The sequence below is a fragment of the Bactrocera oleae genome, chromosome 3 (assembly GCF_042242935.1).
Source record: "Bactrocera oleae isolate idBacOlea1 chromosome 3, idBacOlea1, whole genome shotgun sequence".
Lineage (NCBI taxonomy): Eukaryota > Metazoa > Arthropoda > Insecta > Diptera > Tephritidae > Bactrocera > Bactrocera oleae.
This window is the reverse complement of record NC_091537.1, coordinates 85,811,887-85,829,909: the sequence shown is the minus strand read 5'-3', so window position 1 is coordinate 85,829,909 and position 18,023 is coordinate 85,811,887. Positions and strand designations below refer to the sequence as shown.

General features: G+C 31.2%; 1 protein-coding gene and 1 long non-coding RNA gene across 3 annotated transcripts in view; one reads left to right on the top strand and one right to left on the bottom strand.

Annotated features, from left to right (window-relative positions):
* Window positions 1-3,297, bottom strand: part of LOC118680282 (inactive dipeptidyl peptidase 10-like) — a 37,186-nt gene extending 33,889 nt beyond the window's left edge. For both annotated transcript variants that reach the window (XM_070107114.1, XM_070107113.1), the window contains exon 1: window positions 3,143-3,297. In XM_070107114.1, the coding sequence (XP_069963215.1) occupies window positions 3,143-3,172 (30 nt within the window). In that variant the 5' untranslated portion in view covers window positions 3,173-3,297. The remainder of the gene's footprint in view (window positions 1-3,142) is intronic.
* Window positions 1-18,023, top strand: part of LOC118682286 (uncharacterized) — a 319,104-nt gene that overhangs the window by 13,527 nt on the left and 287,554 nt on the right. The gene's annotated exons all lie outside the window — the stretch shown is intronic.

The window sequence follows — 18,023 nt, the reverse complement described above, 5'->3', positions numbered from 1 at the left end:
TTCGTTCGTTTTTAAACTGTAATATAATGTTGGCATTTAAAATAGTATGTATAAAAAACACGCCCATTGTCCAATTTTTGCACCGATTGATTATAATAAATTGACATATACCCGGAAATCAATTTAACTAAATCCTGATCACTTTGACCTTTGATCTGAATTAGATTTACGTTTAACTATCTACCGTTAGGAGAAAAAAACTATTATTCTCTCTGAAGAAGAATAATATTTTCAACATTAAAATCTTTGAATCTGAAATTTATTTAATCAAACTCTAGAACTAAGTTATAGTCATTCGTAAAGCTTGTTTTAAGCCAAGGCAACAACAGCTGCGTGTAAAAAATTTAAATTCCTCCAAAGTATTCAATTTGAAAACAAAAGTTATGCAGATCGACTTCGCTATCTTCGTACTACTTTTTGTCCTTTTTATATTCTTTTACCACTCCACTTTTCACACAGATTTTCCTCTCAGCAAGTTTATACTTTTCAGCTCGTATTTAGTGGGGCGTTTTTACGAAACCCGCGAGTCCGCCCAGCAAACCAACAAATTTTGTTAGCAAACAAACTATTACATATAAGTGTATGTGTGTGTTGGTGAGTTGAATAGCATTCCAGTGAATGCAATTGATTTCTTTATTTTTATTGCCGAATGTGTTTCAGTTTGCTTTTGTTGTGTTGCATCGGTAATGCCTCTTTGGAACTTGCGCCAAACTTTTTCTTCGCTGATTTCGTTAAAAAGCTGTAAACTCGTCTGGCGATAACAGGCTGTGTGATGATTCGTGAAATTCCAATGCAGACAAAGAAGAAGTGGAATGAAGAGAAGGAAAAGAAAAAACTGCTGCAACTTATCAACAATCGATTTGCAGAACTTTGTCGGTCATTTGTGGGCATAACAGCGGGAAAATTGTGAACTTTTGACGTGTACATTTTCTCGCTTTTCTTTTTATAGAATTGAATACTTGTGTGTAGTTTATAATAAAATTTTGACATTTGAAATGATTTAGTTATACTACTAGAATATATATAAATATTTAAGTTCCTTGAGCTTATTTATTTTTGAAGCAGTTGTAAGGTTTTTAAGGCCAACATATTTTGCCTGCACATATATAATTGCTTTCACGGGTGTAAAAACATTTTTATTTTGATTTGATAGATCAGTTTGAATATCACATATATGCTATAGTGGTCCAATCTGAACAATATGTTATGAGGTTGTAACGTTATCATCGATAATAATTAAAGCCAAATTTGGTGAAGATTTCCATACAAGGACTTGATTTTGAACTTTATTCTTTAGGAGAAAGCCAGGTGTGCAAAATTTCATATCTATATCTCAAAAACTGAGCAACTAAGTCGGGCATATACAGTCAGCTGAACATTTCTAAGACGACTGCCCGTCGTGCTTATCATTTATAGATATACTATATATAGTGAAAGCATATAAAAAGCTCTGAAATCATCTTTGTTAAAGTTTGCGAACTAATTTCTATCAGAAATATGTTCAAGATTGGATTCATAAGATACTTCCCACTGAATTTTAAGCTTCAAAATATTTGATATGTAAAGGAATGTGTTGACACATTAACATAGATCGCTCCTCTCCAATTCATACATATTCAGTACAAAAAGCTTGCAAAGATTTTATAGTGAAAAGCTTAGAGCTAAAGTTTCAATCTGTGCATACAAAAAAACCTAGAAGCTAAGAAATAAGTATTTAACCCAACTGGTGTTTGTCGTTTGTGTCATGTTATAATATTCCTTACGTGTTGACCCTCTCAAACTTTCACTGGTTCTGGAGAACACTTCATTTCTGAAATATTTTGCCTTGGTTAAGTGACTACGGATGGCTTAGCAATGCTTAGGTTAGGTACGTACATCTTCAAACAAATCAAACGATACAACTGGATGTGGAAAACTTTTGCAAGTCGCTTTCATTGTTCAAAGGGAGAAAGTATTAATTATTCGAAAGCCTTTTTACCTTTAACAGCAGTTGGTACAAAGCTTAAATTTTAAGATTTCTTAAGGCTTGGGCACATATATATTTGACGTTATGGTTTAAAGGAAACTTATATATCATATATCAAGTAGATTTAATTTAGACTTTCTCGAACTACATTTGATCAGAGCTTGAATGTTTTAACTGTAATATTATTAGCTACAGACACCAGATGACCAAATTAATCTTATTCGCAAATTTCTATAATAGTTCAATATCTGAATTCACGATATAATCTAGAAGCTGTTTTACCAAAAACTTGAGTTTATGGCTTACTTTGGAGTTCAGCATTTGATATCTCTTTCAGAAATAAAGTTTTCTAAATTTTTTAACGACCTCCATTGTAAATAGAAATATTTAATTAATTTTTCGTAAACAGAAACACTTAAGCTCGAGTTTACTGATAGTGTTTGAGCTTGGCATTAAACACCACTTTCAAAAATGGAGTTTTCAATATTCTTTAACTCGTCTTAGAAACTATTTATTTTTGATGCTTATATATATATATTTATTTTATATATTATATATTAAAAATCATGACTGAGGACTTTACTGACTGAATTTCAAGTGTAATGCTTAAACCATGACTATAGAAAATATTAAATTGATTCACTGTTCACAAACGAAAAATCTAAAACCCGAAATCAGAAATCAACATATACTTAGCGAATCATGTGACTTCCTAAAGTATCCGATTATTTGCATTATACCATTCTAGAATTCCTTGTGGGCGAAAAAACGTTGCATTTAATTTACAGAAGTTAGCTGTAATATTATATTGAGTTCTTAACACAGAGTTTATGAAAAATCGCAGAGGCTCATTAACAAAATAATTTTTTGATTGACACTTTTTTACTCCTACTTCTTTACAATCAAATGCAACATAGCTAGAACTGTTTGAATATTCTTCTCAGTTAGTCACTTCTTATCGTTGTAGTGGTTAATTTAACAATTTTTAACAATTTAAATTGATATGGAGGGGCCTAAAAAGTAATTGTACCGTTCATTGACCCAAAAACTGGCAAGACTTAAAGGAAAAAATCCTGTTTTTAAAGGATTTTGACCAAAGATCACATATTTTAAAATTTTCCAAACCAAATTTTTCAAAGATCATGTAAATAATTAAATATGATTATTATAATTTACCTCATCATCGTAATTATCGCCTTCCGCCATGTTCGCCAAGTAATGTTCGGCTACTTAAAAGCAATTTTAAAAATGTCTCTAAAGCACACGCTGCCAGCTGTTAATTTTTTTGGTGAGTTGGTCACTGCTATATTTGAAAACTCGTTATGTTGCTCAGAGTTTTTTTTAAAATGCTCTATGCTGTTTTGCTTTACACTGATTTGGTTTGCTATTTTAATGTGGGCTTGGCTCTCTAAAGCAACTTGTAGTAAATGCTCCCGCTATGGTCATTGTATAGACATAACGGTAGTTGTATTTAATGCTGTTTTATTATATTATTTTGCATTATTTTTTTGTTAACAATTCCTTCTTAAGTCTTGTGTGAGCTATATAAGTTGGCTTCCTAAAATCCTCTGTGCTTGTTGCTCAATATCCTTAACTGGCTTATAGTGTTAAGTTTCAGTTACAATATTTTGTTGCTGTTGTTACTCTTGTTATTATAAATAATGTTCTTTCTCTGCGCTTTACAGCTGCTTTCTCACTTATTCCTCTTAACCTCGTTGCAGTTATTTATTTCTCATTATTTTTCTAAATATCTCTTAATCACACTGCTGTTGTAATTACAATAGTAATTCTTCGTAATTAACCTTTTCAGTATTTTAATAAATATTTATAGCACTCGGAGCCCTCTTTGATCTTCTTTTCTCTCGGCTAGAGTCAATATTTTCGCTGCGCCCACTTATGTAGCATTACTATATTATTTATATGCACTCTGTATACTTTTAGGCGCCTTAAGCTTTATTCCTCTTAATCTGCTGCATACTTTTTAGCGTTGTCATTATAAGTTCTCAGCATTAAATTGCGCCAACTGCATGAAAAATAGAAGAAAGTAGAAAAACTCGTTAGCTGTTTCTAGAATTTTTCCATAAATTCGTTTGTATGCGTGTGTTTGTATATGCATGTGTGTTTGTATGTGTGGCCGAATTGTTCTATTCATTGGTGCTTTGCTTTGTTCGTGTTGTTCTTGAGTACAATCATAAATACAAATACATACATACAGACATTATAAGTGTTGCATACTTTTCTGCGCATCCATTTTTTGCGTAAGCACATACATCTATACAGCTTGCGTGTGCTTATTGGTCATATTCTATGTGTGTGTAGTGAGCGTGCTGTGGTAATTAGTGCGTGCGTGTAAATTTTCTGTTGTAACGATTTATATAAATTGTTGCCAAATTCTCTTTTTGTTAGCTGCCATGTTATTGTTGTTGTTATTATTCTTACACACACATATCTAGGTATAATAGGTACATAAATATGCATGCTTTGTTAGTTTGTTGGTAGTTGTGTGTAGCTTACATGCGACAATAATATTTTTAGTGTATTTTTGCTTTTGTTGTTGGTGAAATAAGAGAGTGTAGTACGCTCATAGGGTCGGTAGGAAATACATTCAGTATCGATAGAGATAGATAAATACGCAAAGTTTTATATATAATTCTGAAAACAAAAATTGCCAAAGAAAACCAAAAAAATATATCACAAGAAACGTCTGAGACATTATTCTTCTTTTTTTCGCGAAGACCTTTGATATAGAGCTATGACTAACTCTGACATTTTCTGTACTCACTCGCTCAACCTAATCAAACCCTCTACATCAGATTAATCGAAAGATATCTACGGTTGTACTCTTGATATAAGATCTTAATTATTACTGACAGCTTAACACACTTTCAAAATACGTAATGACATTTTCTTAAATCAACTTAATCGCAGCTATCTACAGCACTTTAATAGAAGAATTATCAAATATCACGGGATATTCGAAGTTGATATTTTGAAAGATTTTCAAAATGCTTTATAATATCTTCGTTATAGAAATGAACCAAAGCCAACTGCAGAATATTATTCAAAGGCAAATTTCACTGTATCATTGAGAAGACTCTTCATATTGAATCGTAAGTATTACTGAATTATTAAGAGATTTGAAAAGAACTTTATACTTTATAACACCTTCTTAATTCATTTGGATCAGAACCAGCTACAAAACATAAATAGAAGGACTGAAAAATATCATCGGTATCTTCGAGAAGTTTCTTGTAGTGACATCGTAAATTCTACTAACATTTTAAGAGACTTTAACATAGCTTTATAACACCTTTTTGATTCAACTGGACTAAAGCCAACTAAAGCACATTAATCGAAGAATTGGCGAATATTACCGTTGTATTCGAGAAGACTGTTGATTTGTGTCATCACCCAAAAGATTGTCAATGAGTTACACTTTGCTAACATAATAATGAATTAATTGAAATTATTCTGACGTAATCTCTGAAGATTAAACTCATATACGTTATCAAAACCCTATACGTAAAATTAATTAATTTTTTAATCAGCAACGTTGGTATTAAAATATATAATTAAACTATATCCATCATTATTTTTATGCCCAACATAGATATCTAAATAAGTCTTAAATTTTCAATTTTTACCAAAATATACTATTTTACAGAATCCCTTTAAAGTTTCTTATAAGGTCTATATTAATTTAAGAGAAGATAAGTTCACAAACTGGTTTTAATTTATGAGAACCATACCCCATATGGTATCATTCTGTCTCTATACGTTCTCCCATTGCTTGTCTAAATAGATATTTTCTTCCAAACATTTCCCTTGAAACTTTTGTCCCAGTTTAATTCTCATATTTCTAGTGTAATACTCTCAAAACTTCAAGATAAAAATTACAATGTATTTTCAAAAAAATTTGAATCCTTTAGGGAACTCAACCGTTGAAATTATGACCTTTGAAAACATTTTTTCGTTTCCAAGTGCTAATATTATTCCCTAAAAAATATTCAGAAACCATCAAAAACTCTTTTGTTACCAGAAGTCAATATTATTCCCACCAAAGAATACCCAAAAACTATCAAAAGTACATTAAAATATTATATAATTGGGCTTGAGTGTCAAAATCCGTTACAATTTATAAAAATTTGGTAACAAACTATTATTAATTCTCTATAATCCCTCCGCAATCCAACACATCGAAAATAATTGAATAATTGTATACTATATATTTCCCACTGGGTATCCCCCAGCTCACTGTTTGGTTACCGTTAGGCTTTTGCAACTCTTTATTTATATTTTATTGCCATGGCAACTGCGGCTTTTTAAACCTTCAGAATGAGCGCTCTTCTCACTTTTCTTACTCAAGTAGCGCTGATAATCCTTTCTGCCAGGCAATTTATTCAGTGTGTGCGTTGGTCTAGTGTTTGGGTTGCTTTTGTGATTCTTTAGTTTCTTGTGCTTCTATTTTTTCGCTTAATTACTGCGCTAATTATACGCGGCTTAAGTGCGAGTACATGTTCATTTTCATATATTATGTAGATGGTTATACATAAGTAAGGATGTAGATAGTATATGTTAGCCATTTATGATTTTGTTGTAACATGTTGAACAATTAGTTGAGCTGTGCTAAGATGGGTATTTTCATGATTAGTATTATATATTAGAAGAGTTCTCAACTTGAGGCATATAAATTGTTTCGTCCGCTTACCTAAACTTCAACCTCTACCTCTATACTATTAGTGTAATTTTTTCGATTTGAAACTAGAGTGTGTGTCACAAAAATGTTAATATTCGGACTTCTCGTCGGAGGCCGCAGAAATTATTCTGATTCTTCCACTTAGTACCTAGAAATTATTCCTTTATATTTTTTCGCCTGTATTGCGAATGAAGTTTAATCCTTATGTAGAAAAAAGTCACTAATTTGAAGAGAGTTATCTCCAATATTAATAGCCTGACTAAAGCTACCCTCATTCATTTCGTGTTTCTAGAAGACATACCGTCAATTTGGGTTAAAGAACATTACTTTGATTCTTTCTTTTAGTATCCAAAATCAAACTCTGATTCATCTATATTTTATTTCCGGAATATAATTCTTATCTAACAAAAATCATTATCGTCAGGAGAGTTATCTGTAATTTTTGTGATCTGACAGGTGCTAAACGTATCCCTACGATAACTTAGGTCTACCTCTCTTTTATAAAGAATTATCTTTGTTTCTAAAAAAAACTCGATGACTTTGCGTAGTAGTCCCATGCGCTATCATCGACTTGTTTTTATCGGAACTGCTCAGATCGAATGCTTACTTAGATGAGGCGTCTGCCAACTCATCATCATCATCATGAGTATTTTTAATTAGGATCTGTATACCTGGAACAGTTGAGATAAGGAATTAGAACCTTGGATCTGAGTATTAGAAGAGTTCTGGCAATAGTAATATTCAAATAATATTGCATTATGCTTCGTGAAATAAGCGTTAATTAATTTCTCAGAAATTCTAGTAAATTCGCAACTACTCATGCTTCGAGCTCATAAGTAGGTTACTTTATTAATTTTAGAAATTTACCAATGGTGGAATCCTGTTGAATGAAACTGTGACATCGATTATGCTCGTTATAGAAGATATACCACTATAAATGTAATGAAATAAAATAAAACCCAATTCTGATAGTCCCTTGCATATGCCGAGAATTAAATAAAGAATGTTGCCTACATTTAGGGTTGCCAGTTGATGCTAATGAAATTTCACAGTAAATATAAAGATATTTTGATAGTATATATCCAATTAAAAAAAAGTATTTTGCTGAGGTTTATAGCAACAATACTACCCGAGAGTAATAACTTAGGTGCTAATTCGTCCTTTGGCAATATAAAACGCGGCTTTAACGCGCGGTGTGATTGCTGCTTTTGTGCTACTTCTAAATTTGCTATTATTATTGAGAAACTTAAAAAAGTTCAGAGATGCCACAAAAGTATAGCTGCTCAGCGCTTGAAAACTATGCACAAACTAAAAATTTAAGTTTGCGAATAAAAATGTGCGCAAATTGGTTGCAAAAGCGTAGGCAGTTATTTGAGCGCCTAAAAGTAGGCAATGAAAATATACTATTTTCTATTTTTTGGCGCTAACGCTGCTTCTTTCACGGTTGCTGATTGTGTAGGTTGCGCAGCGGTGATTTATGTGCATCCCTTGGGTTAGTTTATGTAACCGTGTATATTATATATGTATGTTTGGAGCTATGTTTGCGTATGACATCTAGTGAAATTTCACATCTGCTAGTTTGAAAGCGCAATTTATCATTCTGTATGCACATTTCAACGGATAATTTTCCACTTGAGAAACTCCGAATGGAAGAATAAATTCTGCAAGCGAAAAATGCAATTGATAAAAATGGCGAACAATATGCAGAGCAGCATTCTGCAGTAACGAAAATTCAAATCAATCAAGGATATGCGCAGGATATTTGTGCACACGCAAATGCTCCCACTGCTCAACTATGGTAAGAGTGTGTCAATTAGATTTAGTAATTGCCTGAATAGTTGCTTACAAATTCAGCGCGCTGAGTGGCATTTGTGCAGCTGTTACCGTTATAGCGCTATTATTATTAGCTTATATAAACTCAACAGCGCACTTAATCCTTTTTGACTATAATTAAATTTACACCTCCTGCAAATAAGTTCTAGAACGCCCACGCACAAAGGTGTAGAATCAATAAGCGCGCCAACTTGTAGCAGCAACACCAACACGCAAATGCCTTTTTCACACATACATACACATACACAGTTATATATAGTAGAATATTCTAGCGTGCAACTGTGTTTTGCTTCTCTTTCATTGTCGGCCCCCTCGGTGGCACGAGAATGGACGCTTACGGCCCTACGGTTATTCGCAGTGACCCGCATATCGTGTGCATTGAAGCGCGAACAGGCCATTTTTTTACGCTTGGTGGCGCAGTGTGGCATGATGGGAAAAATAAGTTTCCGCTACTCACAAATTCACTCGCATGCAAGCGGTGATAAAAAAATAAACACTTTAGTTGCAAAAATATTGCCTTCCGCCATTTCACGTTCACGTGAAAATTTTTGTTTTATTTATTAACAAATTTTTTTTTTCATTGTGTATTATTTTAATTTTTATTTACTTTTTTAATCTTTATTTAATTTTTTCTTATTTTGAACACTTTTTCTCCTGGAATTTCCCCCTTATTTATAACCGTTATCGCTAAGGCGCGTGTGTTTGTATGTGTATCTCTTCCGCTATATTATCTTTTGGGGCGCTCGCATATTGTGTATGATTCTTCATTCTGCAGACTTTGTTGTTTATTTTAGTATTTTTGCCATTTTATTCGCTTGTCGTTTTATATGTGGCTTGGAACATGGCAAGGATAACAGCACATTACGCATGTATCGAGTATACATATATCTGAGACAACTTTTCAAAAATTTGAAGTTGATCCGGCAAATAGTTTTGGGAGTTATGAACCTATTTGTAAGCATTTTTCAACTTGGTGTAATCGGCTCCTAAAACTTTAAAAGTGTTTTTCTCGAAACGCTGTTTTCAAAGTCGGTGAGGAAAACTTCACCTGAACGGTTCTACCGAGACCAATTGGTCTCCACACGAGATCGTTAGATATATTTTTCAGGTAGTGATCAAAGGAATACAACTATTGAAAAAAGTTTCAATTTTTTTGCCGCTCTGAAATGTAAATTTTTTCACTTAAAATGATGCTTTTTGGAGAAGCCGCCCCTTTTTTTCTAATATCAAATTTTCATTAGGTTTTTTATCATTACCTGTAACCATCTACAATTTTTTTCTTTCTAAAAGAGTTTATGATATTTATGGTCGTACTGGATAATCTGAACTTTGAAATAACATTGCGAAATAAAGTGCGTTTTTTCAAAACTATGTTTTTCGAACTGGTGACAACAGTAACTCGAAAACCGCTCAGTAGCTTTTAATGAAATTTATGCAGCTTTTAGAATACATAATAAACTCGGGCCTGATGAAGGATTTTTATTTTTTCAAGGTCCAGGATTATCTATTTATAAAACTAATATTTTTTATCTAAAAAAACTAATATTTCATTATTTTTTTGAAACTGAACAAAATGGCCTCAGATTGTTGCACTCAATGCGAACGCGAATGCGAATGAATAGTGAATGCAAAGATAAAGCTCATCACAGTTATACGAAATACCGTTCCGGGGATTGTTTGTTGTTTTTGCCACATTTACAATTATCCTCACGCTCGAACATTTCCAGTTTTTACCGCAAACAAAAACCAGAAAAATTCAAACTGCGAATTTGCAGCGATTCTAGTGGCAGCTAGGGGAAACCACGTCCCCGAGCCCAGCCATCAATACGTTATCTGACCCACATTTGGTGGTTGTTTGATGACCAGTGAATTGCTGGTGGCCTGAATTGTTGTTAAGCATATACAATATATGGAAAGCGTGTTGATATGCTTAAGTTTACTAACGGGGGGGTACAGCGGACACTTTGAGGATATAAAGAGCATTTTGGAAGGAAATTATAAATTTTTAAGATATCGATCTGAAATTTTGCACACATTTTTTACTCCTCAAGCATTTCACCTTTTGTCGGCCATATAAACTAACCGTTCAAAATCAAGTCCTTGCATAGAAAACTTTTTTATTTGACAAGATACCTTCGCAACATTTGGCATAGATTTTCGTCCAAGGCAATGTTGGAATCTCCGAATTAATTGTTCATATCGGACCACTATAGCATATGGCTGCCATAAAAACCGACCGATCAAAATCAAGTTCTTGTAAGGAATCTTTTCTATTTGTGAAGGGTATTATAGCTTTGGTGTAGCTGAAGTTAACGTTTTTTCTTGCTACATATGCTTGCTTAAAGTAAACTAAGTTTCTTCAGTTTTTCTTATAAATTATTAAGTTTGTACCAAATGTAGCATCCTATATACGGTAAATTGTTTTAGCTTACGCCTCAATCATTTATATTTCCAAATGGAAATTAATAAAATGCCAAGAAAAAGTGGCGTTAAAAAACAGTTCACAAACCGTTACAATACTTACTTACTTGCACGCAAAATGTGCATTAAATTTTTATAAATGTCCTACTTTAAGTCGTTGTGAGAAATATTAAGGTACTTATTACAAGAAGTTTTAGGTGCCCTTACTTATTTATTTACTTAAGTAAGTTGAACTCGGCTAAAGCTTGAATAGAATATTAGAAGAAGTTGTTTTTGCATATGGTTATACATTTACAAATAAATTCTCAGAATAATATACGTGTTGGAATGCTTGCTTATAATTAGTTACTTGTACTTAGTACTTATATTATATATTAAGTGCATATGAGCTTATTGTAATTATCTACTTTAACAGAAAAGCAAAAGACCCTGGAAAGATTTCCATTTCATTTTAATTCATATACGATATAAATAAATGCCTATATACGTATACTATAAACTGAATAGCTTACATACTTATGCACGTACTTTTCTGCTTATTTTCTTGAATACTTAACTGCTTATGATGTTACATGATTATGAAATGTTCAACATCTACGTCCTTGACTTTAAAAAATTCTTATTTCATAAGATATTTTGTGATCAAAGAGTTTTCTAAAGATTGTTCCACGACCGTGTGTACTTATGTACTTTTAGTTAAGTGCATAAGTAGTACACATTTGATTTTTACAGAATGCATAGCAATATTTTACTGTACCTCGTAATTTAGCGCTTACTTACTGAAACACTTATGTACTTATAAAAATACTGATAAATGTTAATTTGCTAATTCATGTAAATTTCTAAGATTAAAAATTTGTTTAAAATAATTAATTTCAAAATTGTAATTGATAAGATTACAAATATATTTACTAAAAAATATTTGAATAATCTCTCATGTGTGAGAGCACAGTGCAGCTATATTAATTTGCTTTAAGAATCTACATATATATTGGTCCTTACATAATCTTACAAATCGAAAAGTTTCGCTAGTGCTGCGGATAGTCGTTATTGCCGCTTGGCTACCCACTAGTAAGTTAATGAACTTGTTAGCTTGAAACAAAGCGTTTGTTTTGATAGGTTTCATAGCGTCTATAATATCTAGCAAATAGGCTGGCCGTACTAGTTTCAGGGATTTGATGCTCCACGTCTTCATGAGTATATTGCAACATTTCAACAGATCACATGTTATTATGGCACGGATGACACTTGGGTGGACCCATTACAAACCATTTTGCGACAATGGCGGTTCGAGATTTTTTATTTGTAGAATACTTGTAGAAAAGTATATTTCTGTTTTTTCTGCATTAATAGCGATTAACTTTCCTTCCTGAACATTCTGGAGAGTATAGCCATCAATAGCAAACAACTTTTAAGTTTTCCTTGTCAAGTAGGGGTATTAATTGATTAATCAATGTAAGCGAATATCCTCATTGCAGTGTGCCGCAAGCAATCTGGGAGCTTCGAATAAGCCAGTAGAGAAGCTTGCTAATTTTGAGGGATGAATAGTAAATTTGGCATAGTTCTAAAGACATAAGGGCTCTACTTTTCGAAATTATATACAATAACTGCCTTGAAAACATTATACTTTCCAAATTTTTTCCCCAGTGTCCATGTAAAAGCAATCTCTTAAAAAACTTGCACACTTTTCAAAGCGCAACTTCTATAAAATTCTTAGCTTAAATGAAGTAACTTTAAAATTCGTCTCTTCTACTCGAATGTACTTGTACTTAGAAAGAATAAATAGATCAAAAGGAACTTTACACACCGTAGACTGTGTGAGAGTGAAGTTTGGCGCACGTCCGCCGTATGTGATCAAACTCCAAAAGACGTAAACAAATAAGCATGTGAAACATATTAAACGAACTATATACTACAAAAAAAGTAGAAGGGATTTAAAGCAGTAAGAATATAAGTGAAGTTTTCAGAGGTGCAAAAGAAGAAAACTGCGAATATTACTGCAGCCTTTAAAAGTGATAAATAAGTTGCATACTTTAAGGGTTAAAGAATAATTTTGTTACCGATGAAAATTTTAACAGATTTTTAATTTTTTTTTTTTACAAAACTTTTTTTTTATGTGAAAACTATTAACCATCGTTTGAGCAGCCAGCTAACCTCTAGCACTTTAAAAAGCTTCGTTAAATATTGTTTAACAGTTAGTTTATGAGTACGACAGTTTAATATTGAAACGTGTTGAAATCTTATTTTAGTGCATAATTATACATTATGTTTTTGGTTTTGGGTTTTGGTCTTTACATTTTCCTTTTACAATAACACATCGGATAACTAACGAAGTGAAGCCTGACACCCATTTTAAATTCATGATTCTTTACATTTTTCTAACACTAATAATTTCTGTTTTCCCTCATCACCTTGGCGCGTCTACGATCTTTTAGTTCACTGCGCATTAAACATATTTATATCCGAAATTACTTTGGTCGTAAAAGTTTGCGTTTGTCAAAACTGTCTGACACCTGTCAACTGACAAGTCATCTTGGTCACAAATTACCAACAATGTGGCGGCTTTATAACCTCATGACTTCCAATTTTTCAATTTTTTGATTGTCATTGTGTTATCTAAGTGCTAGACAATTTCTATTATTTGCATTACTCAACATTTACTTTCATATTTGATAATATATTTTAAATTTACATTCTCTGTGTATAATATATATCAAGTTATTCGAATATATAATATAATTTGCAAATCTAATTTAAACATAAATTCTCATTTTTTTGTTTCAATTTCCATATTTTTTTCACACCCCATCCATCACCGAAAAATTGATGAAGCTTTCACAGAAACTTTCTTAATTGACAGTATAAATCAAATTATTTAGAACAGAAGCTGTGAACGAGTGTTAATAATGGGAAAGTTAGCAAATTATCAATTTAGAAAATTAATATCGCATTTCTACATCTTTTCTTCTTAAGTAATGCTAGAATATCAACTTAGTTCACAACCTTGTCCTTAGTGTATTGCTGCCGAATAATTTATGTAAATTTTCCGGTTATTGCAAATAAATTTTGCAAAAGCAATTTAATCGAACTTTTTCCTATTGAACTTCTAATTACATAAATAATATATATGGTAAACACATATATCTACATGCATATATGTAAGTATGTGTGCACGTATGATTATCTACAACTTATGGTAAATGGACTGCCTGTGGCAAATACGGCGTTACATGCGTCAGCAATATAATCGCTGCAAACACATCTGGCTTAACAAGTGGCATGCAACGGCATGTAATGAACTCAACCTAAATGCAAGCATTAGGAGTGACCGATTTTTTTCGAATATAGAAAATGTTAAGATTTTCATAAAGCTAACAATAAGATTTTTAGGGTAAATTTTTTGAGTATTTGCGAATCGGCAGAGCACATTTAGACCATTTTAGTCATATACTATTGAAACCTATATACATATGATGGGTTCATATATACTAAGGTGAAACATATCGATACCAAATTCTTCCCCTATAAGGCTGAAGCGATGGGAGCCAAGGTGCTTTAGCATTATTATGAATAAAGTGGAAAATAAAACAAATTGAGCACTGAGATTATTCTTCCAGATATTTTTGACAAGATATCATGGGAAGACAAGTATAGTGTAAGTGGACGAAGAGTTTTGTACTACTTAATTAAATTTAACAAAAAGTTGTATGGAAGTCTATAACATATTTAAAAGCTGAATTCATTTAAAATGCTTTTTCAAACACACACAAGTACACACATATGCGAGCACCAATAAAAAGACATATTTACAATCACTAGTATACGCAGAGACCACCTAGCAGACAATGTCTGACTATAGCTGTCCCCAATTTGCTATTACTTGAATAATTTGCGCGTTGCTGTTGTTGTTATTCATATTTTGTAGCCACAATTTGGGATGTTTGAATTTAAAATATTCTACTTGAAATTTCATTTTACAGCATCAATTTTTGGCATTCAGGAAAAATATGTAAATGTAGATTTTGCGTACATAAAATGTAAATAAGGCAACGAAAATTAATTACTCATACGCCCTTTTGTATTTCTGCTTTAGTGTGTCTAATGCGCGGCTCTTGAATAGCTTGAATAGAATCAAGTACCGTTACATGTGCACGAATAATTGTGTGTGTTTTTCTATATGTACAAGGGTAATTTGCGAGGATTGCAAGAGACGAGAAGAGAGCTTAAAAGCTATAAGAAAGTCATATATTTTGGAACAGAAATAAAGAAAAAGGAGAATAATTATTATCATTCGTTTTTATTTTTTTTTATTTTTATTGTTATTACAGTTTTTAATACCAAATCACGTATTCCTCAAAATCTCCCGTTAGGTCTGCTAAACTCTGCGGACTGGCTGCGTATGCCTGCATGCAGTTATTAACAGCTCACGTGGCATTGGCGCAGCTGGGAATTGCAGTAGAGCCAAATAAGTAAAAAAAATAAGTAAGCTAGCGAATTTTTTTAAAATTATTTTACTATTAATTTTTATTTTTTTTATAATTTTGTTTTTACTATTTTCTATTTCTGCCTTAATATTTATGTTTAGAATTGTATTCGAGTTAATTTTTTCTTAACTCATTTTAAAGCTTTTATATCTAGTAAGTGCTTTATATTTTTATTTATAAAAAAATTTAGTTTTAAGTTGTATATTTATAATATGTAGTGAATTACACTTCTAAAATTTTTCAAAATATGTCACAACGTTTATAGACAATATGAAAAAAAAATCCCTTTTCTTAATTAATTTTTTCAGTAAGGATGTTGAATTTTTTAAAATTTCAAAGTGAAAGAATTATTTTGATGCAAAACGTATTTGCTTCAAAAATGTTTTTTATGTTTGTGGTTCAAAAGTTCGATTTTTAGAAACTGTTTTTAAGTACATACATTATTATTATTAATTTTTTTTTTAAAGAAATTAATTGGGTGATTTTCTGTCTAAAAATGTGTTTCCTTTTTTATGTTTTTTTAATTAGTTTTTAGAAACACAGTTTTAAGTTTGTCAGTTTAAAAATATTTTTTCTCAAACAACTATAATAATTTTTTATTACTTTTGATTAATTTTTCTAATAAGAACTATTTTTCTACAAAATATAAGTATTTAAAAAATGTTTCATTATTATTATGTACTATTTTTATAAACAAAATTTTGTTTTTAAATTTTATCTATTTAGAAAATGTTCTCGAGTGCATATATTATATGATATTCGTTTGTTTTTTCTAAGAAAATGGCTTAGGCTACATTGAAAATTTTATTTTTTTGTCTAAAACTTTTGTTTTAGAATTAAAATAATTTTCAAAATTAAAAAATTCAAATTCATCAACATAAAAGTTGCTTTTTTTTGTTCAAGTACGTCTTTTCTAAAAGTATTTCCGATTCATATAATATTCAAAATTTATCTGTCTAAAAATGTTTTATATTTTTATAAATATAAATTGTTTATATGAATTTTTGTTTTATTAAATTTTTTAATTTTATTTATATTTAATCAATTGTATTATTATTCTCATATTTTATTGTAGTACAGCATCTACTTGACTTTGATGTACTTGAAATTCGCTAAAGTTATTTTTGGCATGAAACATTAATATTTGCAAAATTCTTAAATATTTACAAGCCTTTGGAAATATTATTACTCTTAGTTAGCACAAATATACTCACACATATAAGTCACATAGGACAGTGCTATTTTGCTTTGTAGCGTAAGCATAATAAATAATCTAGTTCACCTTTATCTTATACTCGTATATGATCCATAAACTAGTGTGTTTATTTATTATTGTTGCTGTTTTGTAATTTTTCGATATGGTTATTTGCGTTAGCTGTGAATTGTGGTTGAAATTTATTACGCTGCTCTGTTTTTACAATTTGAATTTGAGCAAATTCGTTTGTAGATAAACAAACATATTTTCTTGGATCATTACAAACAAACTCACATACACATATGTATATATATATAACTATAAACAATTGAAAACTAAAAAGAAAATATTTTGTATGCTGTATATATATAAGTATACAGCTGTATTTGCCTACTTTAACCCACACTGCGCATTCGCATACTCGCCACATAATTTTATTTACTTTTTGCCTGCTGCGCTTTGGTTTAATTTCTTCATGCCAGGTCATTTGTGTGTTCTATTCACTAATAAAGTTCTAGTGCTATGGTCTTCATTGTGTGAAAGATTAATATTTATTATGCAAAATATTAAAACGCCGACATTTATTGCCGATTTAAGTGCAAAATCTGGCATTTACGGTTCAATAAAATTTATAAACAAATATAAAATGGAAATGAAATCAAGAATATTTGTTTACGAAAACTATGGATTTTCCATTTTAGTTTTCAAGACAATTTAAGAACTTCATTATGAAATCGTATTAAAGTGTTTGTATTCAAAGGTTTTCGCTTTTTGAAAAATCTTCATATGTATAAAGTTATTCTTTATTGCAATCAAAACCGATCTGAATTTTTAAAGCACAATTCAAAACTTTAATTCAGTTCTAATTCAGTAAAGTGGTACTTGAGACCCTTTTCATTTTATACTATCAAAAAGCTTAGTTATCGAGCCATATAGACTACAAATAACATATTATATAAGGTTTTCTGTTATTAAATCGTTTTTACATTTTAGGCTTCTCTGGGCCGTGTGCGGAGCGGATGAATAAATGCTGCGGAAGCTCCGTCTAGAAGGGTAACATTACTTGGGATCATTATCAACTACTTTACTCAGTATTTCAATCAGTATTAAATATAATGCATTTCTAATCGAAGTATCTTCTTTAAATAATTCAAATGGCTGACCTCGACTGACAAAATTCACTTCTTTAAATATTGATGGTTGAAAATGCAAAAATTCACCGATTGGGACTACTTGTGATTAACCAGGTTGTACCTTGTAGAGAGTGATCTCGGAGAACGCTCTTTACAAACTCACAATTTTCAAAATATATAAAGCAAATATGCCTGAAAACTACCATATTTTTGCACTGCATTTTTGAATAATAACCTATTTAAATACTATAAAGCCGCAGAAAGCCAGAAGTCACTTAGTCAACTAATTCTGCAT